The 17,883-nt window shown below is 33.6% G+C and overlaps 3 protein-coding genes across 5 annotated transcripts; 1 reads left to right on the top strand and 2 right to left on the bottom strand.

Annotated features, from left to right (window-relative positions):
• The first annotated feature begins 275 nt into the window (after positions 1–275).
• Positions 276–5,027, top strand: LOC121255588 (pyridoxal reductase, chloroplastic). Of its 3 annotated transcripts, none has more exons than XM_041155971.1 (9): positions 276–499; positions 575–803; positions 1,777–1,870; positions 1,993–2,116; positions 2,693–2,794; positions 3,095–3,246; positions 3,323–3,416; positions 4,315–4,496; positions 4,634–5,027. In XM_041155971.1, the coding sequence occupies exons 1-9, from the start codon at positions 377–379 to the stop codon at positions 4,635–4,637; spliced, it is 1,104 nt and encodes a 367-aa protein (XP_041011905.1). In that variant the 5' UTR covers positions 276–376; the 3' UTR covers positions 4,638–5,027. The 3 variants fall into 3 exon arrangements, with proteins under 3 accessions (XP_041011905.1, XP_041011903.1, XP_041011904.1); XM_041155969.1 differs by lacking the exon at positions 4,634–5,027 and adding an exon at positions 4,594–4,630; XM_041155970.1 differs by lacking the exon at positions 4,634–5,027 and having other exon boundaries at positions 4,315–4,630.
• Positions 4,583–6,419, bottom strand: LOC121255589 (phospholipase A2-alpha-like). The gene is made up of 4 exons (XM_041155972.1): positions 6,147–6,419; positions 5,963–6,005; positions 5,625–5,750; positions 4,583–4,859 (listed from the first exon to the last, which is right to left on the bottom strand). The coding sequence occupies exons 1-4, from the start codon at positions 6,279–6,281 to the stop codon at positions 4,684–4,686; spliced, it is 480 nt and encodes a 159-aa protein (XP_041011906.1). The 5' UTR covers positions 6,282–6,419; the 3' UTR covers positions 4,583–4,683.
• Positions 6,420–8,429: 2,010 nt separating this feature from the next.
• Positions 8,430–12,187, bottom strand: LOC121255590 (ubiquitin-60S ribosomal protein L40). Its single transcript, XM_041155973.1, has 5 exons — positions 12,026–12,187; positions 11,827–11,913; positions 10,978–11,080; positions 8,855–8,921; positions 8,430–8,762 (listed from the first exon to the last, which is right to left on the bottom strand). Exons 1-5 carry the CDS (start codon positions 12,126–12,128, stop codon positions 8,736–8,738), a joined length of 387 nt encoding a protein of 128 aa, XP_041011907.1. The 5' UTR covers positions 12,129–12,187; the 3' UTR covers positions 8,430–8,735.
• Between the last annotated feature and the right edge of the window lie 5,696 nt (positions 12,188–17,883).

Below are 17,883 nucleotides of genomic sequence, written 5' to 3'. Positions count from 1 at the left end.
TATCTAGAATTACCTATTATATTTTAACAGGAGTTAGTCATGTATGACCAGACAAACTAATAGACAAAAATGTAGATTGTTTATATTTATAAGAAAAAAGAAAATGTAGATTGTTTTTTTTGATATACTTATTATCAAAAAAAAAAAAAATGCTAGTTCAATATATAAAAGGGACCGATTGAATTTTTTATTTTTTATTTTTATTTAATTTTTTACTTTGTAATGATATCTCCGAGGCAAAGGCGTCCTATCCATTAGATCAAACCATCCACTTAGAAGAGTCAAGAGTCCAAGACCAAATCCTCGCCACATAAACCGCTGCTGTTTCGACTGCCTCGCCAACTCCCACCAGGGACTGGGGAGGAAGACACAAGTAATGGCTTTCTTTAGCTCAACACCCACAGCATATTTTAGCCCTTTCAGCCCTCGAAATGAGATTTCCCTTCCTTCCTCACCTTTTAAGCCCCTTAAACTCCCATCCTATTGGCCATGGGAAAAGGTATATCCTTGAACGTTCCTCTTGGTTTGTTTGTGTATTTGAATTTAAGGAGGATATGTTCATTGCTATTGACAGGTGAAGATTGGCCCAATGAGCGTATCTCCAATGGGGTTTGGAACGTGGGCATGGGGCAACCAGCTTCTATGGGGGTACCAGCAATCAATGGACACTGAGCTTCAACAAACTTTTAACTTGGCAGTGGATAACGGCATCAATCTCTTTGATACAGCTGATTCTTATGGGACTGGCAAGTTAAATGGGCAGAGTGAAAAGCTTCTTGGGAAGTTCATCCGGGAGCTTCAGGGTCAGTTTCCTTTTTCAAGTTTTATTAACTGCATATTTATTATTTAGTCAATTAAGGAACATTGGACTTCAACTAGTTTACAGGTACTACAAAACTCATTAATGAATGGTTTCTTGACGCAAGTGTGTGTTTAAAAGTTTTAAGTCGCCCAAGCGGTAAAGATGATCCTTTTCATTGAAGTTCAATTACTGTCACATTGCTTCTGCTATTAGTCGATGCTCAGATAACCTAATAACCGACACAAGATGGAAAAGATGTTTACAAAGGAATGTGAAGGAAAGAATAAATTAAGTTGTAATCTCATCGAATAGACAGGATTGAGATGTGCTTTTTCCAGTGTATTTGTGAAAAAGAAAGAAACATGTAATTTCACAGTTAGCTGTTATTTGAGGTGAGAATTCAATTTTCTTTCATTCTAATGAGGGCACGAGGTATTCCCCCTAAAGAGGAGCTGTTCTATTCCATTCCCTCCTTCAACTTCTTTTGTATTCCAAACAGCAGTATTGTGGGGATTTCATTGGACCTGTTCCCCACTAATGCAAACGAAAGGAATTGCAATATGTGAAATAATCAAAACATGATAACTAAACCTGCTAATAAAAACTTGGCAGTAATGGTGCGGGTTTATCATGAGGTTGATTGATGTTAGGTCTAATTGCTAGAGCAATGACCAATCTTGTACCCATTACTGAAATAAGATGGGAAAATTAATCTAGATTTAACTGAATGTTCAGAAAAAGGATGTATTCATTTGAATGCAGCCTTGCATAACAGTAGATCCTCTACTAATGGTTAGTGATCAGAATGCAGTCTGCAACATTACACAGATAATTTAATCTGACAATCAAATAATTAAGATCGTTCCATAACGGGGAGGAAAAATGGTGCTGGTGTTGCAGGATAAGTCTTTGGTTTATCTTTAATATCTCTGGAGGTACTAGTTGTTTCAGTGTTTGTATATATGTACACTCAGGGAAAAAGCGGGTGCAGGATGACATTGTGATTGCTACCAAGTTTGCGGCGTATCCATGGCGCTTAACATCACAGCAGTTCGTGAATGCATGCAAGTAATACTACTTTTTGCTGTTCTATAGATTATATCTTGTCCTTTTAGCTATTTTCCCCTAGAGTGGACAACAATGAATGTAAATTGCTCTACTAGCTCATGATAATAAATTTTGATGAACAGGGCCTCTTTAGATCGGATGCAGATCAAACAAATTGGAATAGGACAGTTGCACTGGTCAACTGCAAATTATGCTCCCTTGCAGGAGTTAGTTCTTTGGGATGGTTTAGTGGCAATGTACGAGAAGGTTACCATTGTTTATAATAAGAGTGGAAGCTATTTCAGTAAACAATATACTGTGTCATTTTGGAATATCGACTTAAAAATTTTATCCAATCTTGCTCTTGTAGTTTATATGATCAGGTTGAAGTAACACAGAGAAACATGCATCAATGTACTATCGAGCTTACAAATAGATAACATTCTTGTCATGGGAGCTTTAGACAAACATAAAGCACCCTATTTTTTAGAAAAGATTCGGAGAATTCGTTTTTTTTTTTTTTTTTCTTGGCTTTTTGACGTGTTCCAAAGCATCAAAACATCTGACTATCTGAGGGTTTTGGGAATTGCATTAAGTCAGATCTTTTCCATACATTATTTGACATCTTGACATACTTAACTTCCTAATCCTTTATTTTCTCCCTTTGTTTCTTCATTATTCCCATGTTTTCCTGTATCATTTTCTCCCCAGGAATATTTGATCCATTTGTTTGAAGAGGAAGCATAGTTGTTAATTTGATTTCTCAGATAGAGTCAACCTTTCAAAGTTAGTATACTAAGTCATAATGCAAATAGCGATACTCAAAACATCGTTATCATGTAGGGTTTAGTTCAAGCAGTTGGTGTGAGCAACTATGGACCAAAGCAGCTTCTAAAGATACATGATTACCTGAAAGCCAGGGGAGTCCCCTTATGCTCTGCTCAGGTATATCTTTATGCACATGTATCAAGGCTAGTAGTATATTCTGCTGGATATGTTGGCCAAGCTTCTTTATAGTTCCTATAACATGGTTACTGCCATATGTCTTATCATTTTTATCACTCAACGTACCAAACACCTCGTTTTAGTTTTTACTGCAAATCAACTTGAATATATTTTTATGTTCCTGGAAGTAAATATGAAGTATATTATGCATTTATACTTTTTTACTGCTTATGGTAGATAGACTCTGTATGGATTTATACTGAAACTGTTGTCTTATATTCTACAACACAACAATTCCAGGTGCAATTTTCTTTGCTAAGCATGGGACAAGATCAGTTGGAAATCAAGAAGATATGTGATTCCCTGGGCATCCGCTTGATTGCTTATAGTCCACTAGGGCTTGGAATGCTTACTGGGAAATATACACCCACTAAACTTCCACGGGGACCTCGGTAAATAGGATTACATTTATGCTATCTCAATGCAATGCATATAACTCTTTGCTTAGGTTATCTCATCATTTTGTAGGGCCTTGCTCTTCAGGCAAATTCTTCCAGGATTGGAGCCTTTGTTAAGTTCACTTAGAGAAATTGCACAAAGGAGGCGCAAAACCGTATCACAAGTAATTATTTTAATTTCTTGTAGAAATTTCATTTTGTAGCCCAAACTATTGGTATTTTTTTTTTTTTTCAATTTCCAGCCCCAAACTGTCAAAAAATTCCACTTTTGTAACAAACTATCACATTTAAGTGATTACATTTCGAAAGCACAACTCTTCATATTGATAAGCATTTTGCTATCAGTGACATCCACAATGAAAACCTTATCTTTTAGCATGCATATTGGTGTGAAAAATGATTTCACCACATGAATGAAGCAAGATTTGGGATGTAATCTTGCTTTGTTGATGAGATTAGCACTAATGCTATGCCAAAAAATCTTCAGGTGGGTGAAATGTAAATGGAGAATATACCAAAACAAATTAAGGGGTGCAAATAAAAATCAGAAAACTGCTCTTTTAACTTTAGGGTCCGTTTGGATTCTGAGATGAGATAAAATGAGTTGAGATGGTTTGTGAATAGTAATGAGATTTTTAGTTGAAATTAGATGAGATGAGATGAGATGAATCCAAACGGGCTATATTAGTCTCTATACCATTTATCTAGTAGCTTGGCTTTTTTCCATGTTCCCTAGGTATTTTATCTTTCATGTTTCAGTGCATAGAACCCTTGAAGTCTTAGATCATTTTGTCTTTTACGTTTTGGAGTAGAGAAAGTGTCAAAAAGGTCCACTATTGTACAACTTGTTCATGCATGCACGGGCACACCCACACAAATTTGTCACTTGATTCCAGATGGACGCTAGTGCAATTTAACTATTCTTGTCCCCAACTTGCTAGTCATGCATTATAGGATTATTCTCGTCTCTCCTACTTGTAATATTTATAATTCTTAATGCTAATCTATTCCAAGATGGCGAGTCTATTTTCACTTAAATGTAATACTAAATGTTTTTTCCAGGTCGCTATAAACTGGTGCATTTGCAAGGGCACTATTCCAATACCTGGGATTAAGACCGTAAAACAAGCAGAGGAAAATTTGGGAGCTCTAGGTTGGCGACTTAGTTCAGGCGAGTTGGTGCAGTTAGAAAATGCAGCTCGTGAGTCTCCCCAGAGGATGATCCAGAACATTTTTCAGACAAGGTGACATGTTTGTAACCACACGTGACGTGTTGAGAAATATAAATTTGAGTACACAACTCATCCTGTTGCACATTATTTTCTCACTCTGGATAAACAGATGAATTTGTATAGAGAATAAAAGGGTGAATCCTGCACAGATGATTCAAAAGCCCAGGAGAGAGAGAGAGAGAGAGATATCAAATCACTCTCAAGGCTTGTGAAGATATCTTCCAGCAAGTAATGCAGCTTTCATGGCAGCAGAAATAACATCAACTACCTCATCAACGTGGCATTTGTTCCCCCTAAACGTATGGACTTTTGAGCTTTTGAATTTGGCCATACAGTTGAGGAGGTTTCGGCTGCACTCTTCGCTTAGATAGCCCTCTGCCCAACAACACCATCACCATGTTATTTCATATCAAATCCTTAATACCATTTCATCTCAAGCCCAACACGCTTTTTTAATTATAAGTAATTTATACTTCAAATTGGAACAAATTATAATTTATTATATCTATATATATTATGCATCCCTATGACACTTTTAATAAAGATTTCTATCACTTACAAGTCAGTATGTATTATGGGATCCATTACATTCATAAAAATAAAAATCAAAACAACAATACTTTTATATAATAAATGATGTGATGGAAATACATGTCAGTGATGTGTTTGGTGTGTCGATAAACAAACTTACATATATTATATAAATTAATGAAAGATTATTATACCCACCTCAATTTTCTTTTCATTTTTTTTTTAATTTTTTTTTTTTTTCTCCAAGATAGTCCATAGCACACCACCAAGATTACTCATAAAAAAAAATTTATTATAATAAAAATAAAAATAAAAATAAAAAAAGCACACCACGGACGGCGACACCACAAAACACTTTTGTTTCCCAATACGTTTCCATCTCTAACCTAAAGTAGTACTATATATATATATATATATATATAACACATACCAACCAACCTAATGAATCTCTCTCTCACTCTGTCTCATACCGACACGACACTAATAATAACTTTTCAAACATGATAAACCAGATCATACTGTCAATGCATATGAATCCCATGTGATGCTCTTGAAATAATCATAAAGGTCATGCATATGAATTCATATATATATGGTGGATGAACTTACGGTTTTTAGCAACCACACAATGATCATGCATCATGCAACAAGCGTCGAGTCCATCACAAGGCTTCTCCCCAGGGCATCCACTGTATAACAGCCCACAGTACTTTCCGTATCTTAAAAATGGAGGAACTACATATATATATAATATATATATATTGGTCAAAAAAAAAAAAAAAAAAAAAACAACAACAACAGTACTAAATTAGCACCTTAAAAACAAAGAAACTGAGACCTAGCTAATTAATCTCGGTTCAAGAATATAGAGAGGTAGTCATAAATAAAGCCACTAGAAGGATATGCTATATATATATATATATAGATAGATAGGTAGATAGATATACCTGTACAGAAGTGTGACTCGCATTTCCTGCTGCATTCTTTACTCTACCAACAAATATTGACGAAGTTGGGGAAGATTATGAAGTAATTTTGAAGCATCAGAAGACAAGAATGCGAAAAGGGAAAAGAAGCTAGAAACTGTACATTAAAATGGAGTAGGAAAGATAGCAGGGAAAAAGAACAAACCACGGAGACAGCGGAACCTGCAACTTGAAGGCCGATGTTAAGGGCATGGACTGGAATACAGAAAAGGTCGAGGACAATCATGAGGGAGCATGAGAGGAGAAGAGCCAACTTCAATGAATTATGGTATGAAGCCATTGTTGGATGAAGCAGATAAAAGGCTGACAGACGAAGCTTGGTTTTGCTCCGATCTAGAGAGAGAGGGAGAGAGATGGAAAGGAGAAAACATAGGCTTGAGTGGAGAAACAAAGAGGTTGGGATGTCTTGCGGTGGCTTGTGACATTTTTTTTTTTTTTTTTATACTTTCGTATTCTTTACCATAATAACACCACCTAATTACTATAAATTAATAAATTATTTAGCATTCATTGAACCATATTTTATATTATTATATATTATATTTGGGTTACAAAACTAAAATTGAATGTGGTACAAACAAACGGATTGTATAATTTAATGCTCCGTTTGGATGTACAAAATAACTGAGTGCACTTCACTTTTAAGCTGTTTTGGACATCCAAATACACAAATGAATCCAGTTCAACTTGAACTCGTTGATTGGGCCTCGCGTAAATAGAGTCGGCAACTACCAAAAGGGACTTTATGGTTCCTCAGACATGAGCTGATAATTGGCATCTGCTGAACAATGCATTTCAAGTGCATTACTCATTGACATGTGTTATTGGGCCCCACAACTCAAACCCACAGTACGACATTTGTTCCTTAATCTTTGCACCAGAAATTTTTTTTTTTTTTTTTTTTTAAGTTTAGCGCACTGTGGGTAGACAATAATGTCAGTAAACAGTAGATATTATGGTGGGTGCCAATAATTTACAACTTTCCATAAAATATATCTAAATTTATCCTAACATCTAAATATATTTTAAACTCATCTTAAATAAATTTTACAAAACTCACTCAATCATTTCAATTTACTATTTATAAAAATCAACTCAACTCAGCTCAACATTTAAAGGTAGCCTAAGAGGTGTATTTCTATCATTTTATTTTTCATCATTCAAACCATACATAGACACTATAGTGCTTCATTATAGGCAGCCTAAGAGGAATTCAAGACAGTGCTTCATTATAGTGGTCTGAAGAATGAAGAATGATATCAAGATTACAATTGCCATGAAGTATAATATCTTCTGCCTTTGGCCTTAGTAAGAATACAAGTTTGAAATGCAGGTTATCCATCCCTCTATAGCATTGGTATTGACTTCATCAAAATTATCACTAAAATTTGATGAAAAGTACATAATTTTTATAAATTCAAAACTTTCCTAGCCATGACTCCACATTGAATTAGCTATTAAATTCATCAAAATAATAATATAATATTATTTTTTTAATAAAAATATTTTTATTTTTTTCCATATTTTACAATTACATTAATCATATATTAATTGATAATTTAATTTGATTCTTACATTATTATTACAAGACGGTTGGAGATTAAACATGAATAAAAAAAACTTTTAGAGATTAAAAGTGAATAAAAAATAGATTTGATGAGTGAATAATAACCTTTCAAATTTGAAAAAACCTATCCATTTACTGTAGCTCAAAGTTTCACACTTACATATTTGACTAATCCAATGCAGCCCTATTTTGATAAAATTTATCAAATTTTACATTTAACTAGGCTTTTGATGAAGTCAATGCCAATGCTCAGTTCAACAATCACTGTTACTACTGCTCACCCGGCTTCCTTGGTTCAACAATCACTGTTACTACTGCTCACCCGGCTTCCTTGGTTCAACAATCACTGTTACTACTGCTCACCCGGCACTACTGCTCACCCGGCTTCCTTGGTTCAACAATCACTGTTACTACTGCTCACCCGGCACTCACCCGCCTTCCTTGGTTTTCACAATATGACTCCCATATGTTCATTCTTCCCACACCACGGCTTACATTCATGGCATTCTTATTCCGACGAAGAAGAAAATAAACAGTTATATGTTCCATTGGTTGATACTATTTGGGGGGGAGAAAAAGTCAGGTGGAGGCTTAAAAAAACCCTTGAATGCTACCATAGATCTAACGCTTAGTAATGTTAAATACAGTTGAGCACACTTCCTTTTAAAAAAAAAAAGGCACTGCTAGATTCGCTACTAAAAACTGATTTTTTTTTTTCATTTAAATCCCAGATTTGGTCACTTTTTTGAAAAATAAGTAGACTTGTAAGCTCTAAATCTATACAAATCATGAAGACTCGTAGCAAAGATCACTGTTATACGTAAAACAAGATTTTTTCAAGAAAGAATTGGTAAGGAGCCCTTAGAAATAAAATGCGTCATTTCACATTCTATATAGGCTTCATTCCAACGTCGCAATATTGAAGAGGAAAAGGACAAACACAAGGGCAGCAGCCCCACACATAACTAGCAAAGCAATAGGTTTAATTTCAACTCATCAAAAATGAATAGCTCAATGTCAAAGTAGAAAAGCATATAAAGTAACATTTGCTAGATGTCTGATTTCTAGGAGTTGCTAGCAAACTGTTCGATGCTACCAAGCAAGCTTCATATAAGAGATCCATTGACCAAAGACAATGAATAGCAATTCTTCCTCACATTCAGTAATCTACTTGATCTTCTTCTTCGGCCTCAGCTGCAGTTCAAGTAGTATGGAACAGTGATTCAGTCTAAAAAATGGGGCGAGAGAGAGAGAGGATAGAGAGAGCAAATGAAAACCATCAATACCTGGTTGCTGTGTCCACACTTCTTTTTCCTGCAGTTGACAGCACGTGGGTGCAGGCGTGCATAACATCTGTATCAAGCAAAAGAGGAATTAATATTTCGAACGAAATGTGCATCGAACAATAGAAGCAGAGCATATAAACAAGAAAAATCTCTCTACAGTAATTTTTCATCAGACGCAACATCAAACGAACAATTATAATCGTAATTTCTATTTAAAAGATATGCAACATAGAAAAGGAAAATTAGGGATATTTCAAGCTCTTGATAAGACACCTTTAAAAAGACTCATAGAATCCAAAAAATTCTAGAAGTTCAGGAAAATATTGCCCTATTGTGAAGTTACTTCCTAACTTGGTGGCTGTTCGTGATGAAATTCTGTAACAGAGAGAAAACAGATAAGACGTATGAAACAATGGGGGAAAATTGTCTTGAATAGGCTATTTGAGATACAAACTACAACGTCAAACTACATACTATAATCGTATTTATGTAAGAAAAAACCCCAATCAGCTCCTTAACAAACTAACCATCTACTTATCAGGTTTACAGAAACTACTGAACGGTTTACAAGCCCAATATTAACTACCATAGTGAGTCCATTACTATCTAACAAGAACAAAGCCAGACAGATACAAGTCTTCCCTCCCCTTAGCTGAAATACCGTGTTTAATAACAATGAATAAAAGCCCAGCATTGGTAAAACTGCTAGGCACATTAAGTACAAACACCTTCTAGAGCCCAGGCGCAAAGCATAAAGTGCAAGCACACCTGATTAAAATAAATCACATATTTTAAAAATGATCTATAACAGCAACAAAAATCCATAAAAAAAAAAAGAAGCAATAAAAGATGTTTAAAAGCAAGATGGTAACATGTTTAGCAGATTAACACAATTTATTAGAGTAATATGCAACAGGTCAAGTTATTTACAAAAGTAACCAAGAAATTTATTTAAACATAACTGTTTACATAATTCTCTTCAACTTTACTAAATATACACATCTATGATATTTGATAACCATAAAGAAATTGAAGTACAGGGTTGAATCATATTATACAGAAAAGACCATGACCAAAAGAACTCACAAATTGTAGATTATAGACTTATATGCTATCGGATATCAATCCACCTAGAAAGCCAACTTTGACTATTATAGTGGGTTCAAAGCATATACATCACATATGACAACATGTGGTGCCATGGAGGGTAAATGATCTTCAATATCAACTATATACTTAAGAATACTTGTTTACAGCATTTTCTAAGTCATGAGCGGATATTTTATATTTGTTTACCAAAAAAATAACAAAAGTGTGCATTTTTGTGCTTTATGCTCACATAAAAAGTGCCGAAAATCACACTGTTGTAATGCACTTTAATTTTTTGTAAGAGAAGCGCTTCGGCCTCAGCGCCTTATGCCAAAGCATGCTTTCATCAGTATTGAATTAGCCTAAAGCAGCTAAAGTGTCACTCAATCGAAAAGGCACAATACACCTATCAAAGTCCAGAATCCAGGGTAAGGATACCATTGAGGGTACAGCAGATGAGATAAAAGCATAAAATTAACCAAGTGTTCAAATATAAATTGAGTCAATCAATTACATGCATCTAATGACAACCATAATCAAATATAATGACAGATAATGCATAAAAGTCTATAAAAGATAAATTGTGTTGTCACAACACTCGAGAATAAAATAGCAAACTGGCATGCCATTGACATTGTCAAGAAGCAATAACAACCATAGGCATAATATTATATAGTCAATTCCACCACATAGCTCAATAACCATTGAAAATTAATTTTTTGAGAACTGGTCTTAACCATATTTTCGATGAAAAAATGGTACTTATTAACAAGGTCAAGAATAACAAGGTAGTTTACTTAGACAAGTTTTAAAAACTAAATCAAACTTTTTATCTGAAACATGTAATTCATCAATCAAGGCTTACGCCAAGAGAGTGCCAGGGTTTTCTTATTAAAAGGTCGATCATTAATTTTGGCATGTTAAGAGTTAGATCAGCAAGTTTCAAAAAGAAGGAAATCCACAAAAATTGTGATTACAAAAAAAATAAAGCTTAATCAAACTTGACTTATGATCACCACTGGTAGAAGACGTACTTGCGGCAAATCATTTTTTCCTGGTTGTATTTTCTTGCCAACGCCATCAGAGATGGCTCAATAATTCCACCACGAAGCCTCAGAACAAGATGAAGGGTTGACTCTGCACAAGATCATTTTCATCAACGTCAAATTACAAATCAAGTCCAAACCCACTATTAAAACATTTTCTGATAAGTCAAAAACCAAATATTAAAAAGTCAACAACGACTAAATTCTTTCACATTACAGTTAGTAGGAAAGTAACCAAATATTCGTGGTCATTTTCAATATTAACCTTTATCTCAGTCGGAAGTTTCAGAGAAACTAGATGCTAAGAACTCACTTAGCAATGGAAATCTCATAGGAACTTCTAGAGAGAGAGCGAGAGAGAGAGAGAGAGAGAGAGATCATATACAACATTTCTTCAGTTATGTCAACATCCTATACACCAATTCCTCGATTATATCAACATCCAAACTGGACTTTCAACAGAAAAACCTGAACCATTATATTATGGTTTTAATTCACTTTCACTCGTTTTCAGGTTAAATATAAGGAGAAAAGGATGTCTGATTTCAAAATCATTGCTTATCTTCTTCTAGTATTGTATCATCACATAGCCCAATTACGCGTCGTCCTATTGATACTCTGAAACGTTAGATAGTCCAATTAGGCATTGTTCAATCGATACTTTAAAACCATACGATACAACAATCAAAATACATTTTCTTCCACTTTCCATCTGTTTTTCCATCCAACCAAATAAAGCCTCGAACTAATCACTCACGCTAGAGAAATGGATAAAGAAATAATTTACAGAAGAAAAAAAATACTCCACCAAATAAATCAAAATTTTAAAACACTAACCTTTCTGGATGTTGTAATCCGCGAGCGTACGGCCATCCTCAAGCTGCTTTCCTGCAAAGATCAGCCTCTGCTGGTCCGGGGGAATACCTAAGAATTTCAACCTGTCACATTACAGCCTACCGCCCAAAAAAATACGGATCATCCGATCCGATGCGAACCAAATTGATTCCTTAGAAATGAAAATGAAAGAGTACCGTACCTTCCTTGTCCTGAATCTTGGCCTTAACATTGTCGATTGTATCGCTGGACTCGACCTCGAGGGTGATGGTCTTCCCCGTCAGGGTTTTCACAAATATCTGCATTTTTGCTTGGGCTCTCTCGCTCGCTCTCCGTATCTCTCTGGGCAAAGAGGGTTTTGCCCGTTTTGGTTTGAGGGAGTTTATATAGGGGGGCAGATTAGGGTTTCTCCCGTGTTGGGGTTCCAAAGTTCGGTTTGTTATTCGGATTATCCGAGTCCCAAAAAGAGATAAGTTCTGTTTAATTGATGGATTATCCTATTCCAAAGGAAGGATAGGAAATTCTAGAGAGGTTTTTTTAAGGAAAAATAAATCTAGATATACAAAAAGATTTTATCAAGGAGAATTTACAAACAGACATAATTTAATATGAAACTTTAAATATATCATTTAATAATCAATCAACAATCATAATTTTGTGTTCACGAATAATATATTTAATAAATGAATCAAGTCAAAGTTCAACCAAAATCATCTCGAACGACTTATCAATTAGTTTTATTTCTTTATAGTTATAATATCAACGCAATTTACTATTCATCCAAATTCATGGAGGGACACTTCTTCTTTATCTACCAATTGAGATCTTTAGGCCTAATTTGGATGCCCAAATGAGATATAAACTATCTTATTTGAGTTGTACAACATATTTCATCTGGCTATCCGAATGTTAGAATACAAAATTTTATCTCATTTTTTATTTTTCAACCACTACAATTACTATCTGACATAAAACAGTAGAAAGACATTCAACAGTAAAAAATATTGTCTTCTTCAGTGCTTCCCATAGTCCTATTTTTTTTTTCATCCCATTTTGAATTGTCTTCCTCTCTATTCATGCCCATTCCCTTCTGTCAAAACCCACAATTTCACCAGTAACATGGTGAAATGTTGGAGGAAAAAAAGACATTCAAATTTTTGAATAAATATAATTTTATATTACAATATTCAATTTTATTAGAATACATAATTATGGCACAAATATTTCGATTTTCCTGATAGATAGAATAATCAAAAAGTTATCATTATAATAATATATTTTCACAAAAAAAAAAAAAAAAAAATTGATAGTTTTGGGAGTATTGAATTGTTCTGCAGTTTGGGGTTATATTAGAAAATTCAGAACTAATAAATTGGAAAAAAAAAAAAAAACTACCACACTTTTAATACATATAATTATTTATTACAACAATCAAAATTACTCTAATTTATAATTAGAATAACAAATTTCGAATTTCCTATATATAGAAAAATAAATAGGTCATAATTAGAATAATATATTTTAACAAAGAAATTTTAATTTTTGGGAATATAGAGTAATTTCGGCCAACAAAAAAAATATAATTTGGGATTTAAATTTGTTTATAGATTTTTTAATTAATAATAAATATTACTTTTTATTAATATATTCATAACTATTACCTAATAATTATTAAACAGTTTTCAATTATTGGTGAGACCCACATCTTGATCAAATCCTAAAAAGTAAAAACTATCATATCTCCTCTTACTATCCAAACACAATTTTTTACAAATCATCTCATCTCATTTTGATTCAAAAATCTCATTACTATTAAAAATATCTCATCTGATATCATCTAAACTGCGTAACTAAACAATATCTTAATTTATTTCACAAGTTGTGGCCAAAAAGTCTAACACGCACATTCATCATATTCACCTCTCTCAAAAAAAATAAAGCGATACATAAATTTTACCTTGATCACACCCCATTCTCATTCTCCAACAAGAATTATACCTAATAGAACATCTCAAAACCGTGAAATAAAATTGAGAGAACACTAAAAAATTTACATTATTAAAAAATACTTCTTTAATCAGTAAGTAAAAAAAAAAATGCCAAGACCCATTATCGAGACCCACTATTGAAACACTTAGCATTTCCCTTTAACTTAACAGATCAGATTTGAGTTAATCCATATAATTGAATATTCATGACTTAATATGACCCAAAAACATGAATTTTCACCGTTACCAATATTTTAAAAATTATATTCATCATCCTTACACCACACACCACACATATTTTTTTTTCTTACCAAATATATGGTGTATAGATAAAAAGTAAAAGAAATTGATTAGTTTAGAAAAAAATAAAATCAAAAAAATTAAAAAAATTAAAATAAATAAAATATGTGGTATGTAGAAATAAAGCTGCTAGGTACAGTCCTTAAACCTAAGCCTCATCTACTCCACTTTTTTGTCTTTGTCCATATCAGTATAGGTAGAATGACCAAAATTTTCTACTACCTAAAAATCATATAGAAGTAATTTGAGTTTGATTTTGTCGTTGCCCAGTTGCGTTCTCGTTTCTCTCTGTGCGTTCGAAATCCAACATCGTGGTCAGCTCCTCCACCACCAGCGTCATCCTCAATTCTCCACCGCCACCGAGGTTCCTTTGTTGTAGACCCAACCTAGCCGAGGTTTCTCTCATTTTTTGAGTTCGAGTTTTGGCATTGTAGTGAGATTAATTTTCTAAGTAATAAAAGCTATAGATCTTAAGAATTATGCCATACTTTGGAGCTGATAATAATTAGATTTAGTTGTCAAATTCTACTTTGTGGTCAACTAGTTTATGCTATTGTTGTTCATTTCCTAGTCTTAGCCAAGCATCAAGGACAAATTTTGTATAATATCATATTTCTATTATTAAATAAGCTTAGAGTTGGAGGACCATAGCCTTTAGAGGTGATGAGAAGTATATAGTTCTCGACCCCTTTTATGTATTATGTATTGATGGAATTTATTTGCATAACTTATTAAATATTGGAGCATTACTTATTAAATATTATTAAATATTACATAGAGGTAGATTCTTTTTTGTGGATAAGTCGATGGAGAAATGTGAAGAAAGCACAAGGCCTACTACCACTAGCACAAGACCTACTAGTAGTGCTACAAGGCCTACCAACACTACTGCTTTCACTTAGGTAATATCAAGGTCATTTTATCCAAATTAGTCAGCATATAGCTATATGCATGGTTACCATGGGATTATGCTAGCTACATTTTCCTCACCGTTTGCACCTCGTCCAAATGTCGACCCTTATCCATGGATAAACGAGGTGATAAAGTTTATGATTCGGAAGTTTATATTTTTAAATTCACTTTGTGAAGGTTACAATTATGATTTTTTATTATAAATTACAGCAGCCAATGAGAGTACCGTTTAGACCACCAATTTCCTATTCTTTTGCTCCTCCAATTCCCTATCCAGGATGTTCAAGTAATCTTAAGGAAATGACAAAATCTACCTCGTCTACTAGGCGATCATTGTTTTCTTCTGAAAGCCTTATCAGGATAGATGATCGGTGCAAAACTGAAAGTGCACAATATCTTAGTTTTATAGTAAAGTGATGAGAATAGTATCGTCCTCATGGATTGGTAACTTACTTTTGACAAATACCAAAATTATATGAATCTCGACTTTATTTAGAAAAGTTACTAAAATTTTTGTAATTGCAATTTAAAATAAAATTAATTCAAAGAAAACACTTAAAGGAAAAGAAAGATGTTGTTCGAAAATCAAATCAATGGAAAAGAAAACTTCTAGGAAATCGGTTTCAATTAATTCCTCACTATGTTTTACTCATCTAACTAGTTGAATTTAATTCTTTCTGTTTGTTAGCGAATCTCCACACTCATCCAAAAGCTTCTTTCGATAGTCAATTGGAAATATTCTTGTTCATCATTTTGCACAAGAATATGCAAATTAATAAAGTAAGAAAGCAGTAAAACAAATGATTTTAATACTACATAAGTTCATACAAGTCTTTCGATTTATATATTTACCAATGCCAAAATATCTAATATTTATCCTATAATTCCCTCTTTCAATAGCAAATCACAAGATCAAAATATCTAATTAATGGTCAGTTAATTAGAAGCGATAAACTCATAATAAATCAGACAAACATAGAAGATAATTACTTCAAATTAACATAGAAAAGTAAGCATAGTTTAAAACTAGATTACATCGTTTTCCTAGAATAAAGAAAATTTAGTTCATCCTAAAAACTAAATTCAACATAAACGAATTTACCATAATTTTTCTGAGAGAAAAATGGAAGGAAATGAACACTAAAAAAAAAAAATGCGCCTCGCAATCCCAACTAGCTTCTCAGTTGCAGTAGTGTCTTCAAAACAAAAGGCAAAAACAAAAAATTAATTCAATTCTCCATCCCTCGCTGCGTGCCAAACTGAAAAGAAAATCAAATGAGTCGTCTATTCCTTCCGTGCGTGAAACTCGCTCAAACGGATAGCTTAAAATCTGTTGCGTCTTCCATAAAATCAAAATGAAAAGCTAAAGCTGTTCCAATTTCATGCCAAGTCAAACACTTGTTATTGTATATCCGTTCAAGTGCCAAGCTATCCCACACAAGCCATATCATTGGTCTTCATTCAAAATCAAAATAAGTGTTTGTATTGCATGCATTTTTCTCTTTTATTCAGCAACTCTTATATTCAAATAACATCTTATTTAAATGAGAGAGTTCCTAGATGATAGGCTTGTAAACTTGGGTCTTTATTTTCTTCAAATCTAAAATAATCTAAATGATGACAATGAAGTCTAAAATCAACAAAAATAAATAAAATTATACTAAAGTTTAAAGTTAAGAAGTGATAAAATATATTAAATTATGCAAGTCATCAATATATCAAATGTAGGAGATGAGCTCATTGAACAATAGCAAGTATACCACAAATTGTTGCATTGGGTTTATACCTTCATTTCCCTAATATATGTTATGGTATATTTCAGGAGGTTGATATTGCACTGGTTGAGGAAGTACCATCATTGGTTGAGGAAGTAGCATCGAGGAGTCATGAAAATGATGATGATGATGTTATTGAGCCAAGGCCGGGGATGTCATTTAAAACTGAGGAAAATTTGTTGGGCTTCTACAAGCAATATGTAAAACAGACTGAGTTTGGCGCAATGACCCAAAGAAGTAAAATAGAAGATGATGAGAGTGTTAGATATTTAACATTTGGTTGTGCTCGTGGTGGTAAGGCAAGAAATTGTACTACGAATGTTTTTAAACCACGTCCGACTATGAAGACGGACTGTAAGGCAAAAATTAATGCTATTTTGCTTTATGGGGTATTGCATATAACAACTGTTGAGAATATACACAACCATGGACTAAGTCCACGAAAGACAAGATTCTTTAGATGTAATTGACAGATTGATGAGTCCGAAAAATGACAGTTAGATATCAACGACAAAGCATGCATAAGTATGGCTAAAACCTTCAAAGCATTGGTTATCGAGGCAGATGGATTTGATAAGCTTCCATTTGTTGAAAAAGATGCACGGAATTATATTGACAATGTTTGACACCTTAGGCTTGGTAAAAGAGGTGTTGATGCACTTCGTCAATATTTTGAGAAAATGGATTATAAGAATGATGGGTTCTATTTCTTGATAGATTTGGATGACGATGAGAGATTAAAGAATGTTTTCTGGACTGATACATGTAGCAGAGTAGCATATGAGTATTTTGAGAATGTTGTGACATTTGATGCAACATAACTAATAAATAAATATGGTATGTCATTCGCCTCTTTTGTAGGAGTGAACCACCATGGACAATCTATACTTTTTGGAGTAAGTCTGATTTTAGGCGAAAATATTGATACATTTGTTTGTCTATTTGAAACTTGGTTGAAATGTATGGATGAGAAAGCTCCAAAAACTATCATCACCAATCAGGACAGGGCCATGAAAAATGCGATAGCAATAGTTTTTCCGAATACTTGATACAGATTTTATTTATAGCACATCATGCGAAAACTA

Source organism: Juglans microcarpa x Juglans regia, chromosome 3D (assembly GCF_004785595.1).
Source record: "Juglans microcarpa x Juglans regia isolate MS1-56 chromosome 3D, Jm3101_v1.0, whole genome shotgun sequence".
Lineage (NCBI taxonomy): Eukaryota > Viridiplantae > Streptophyta > Magnoliopsida > Fagales > Juglandaceae > Juglans > Juglans microcarpa x Juglans regia.
Note: the sequence above shows the minus strand (reverse complement) of the source record. Positions and strands in the feature narration are given on the sequence as shown.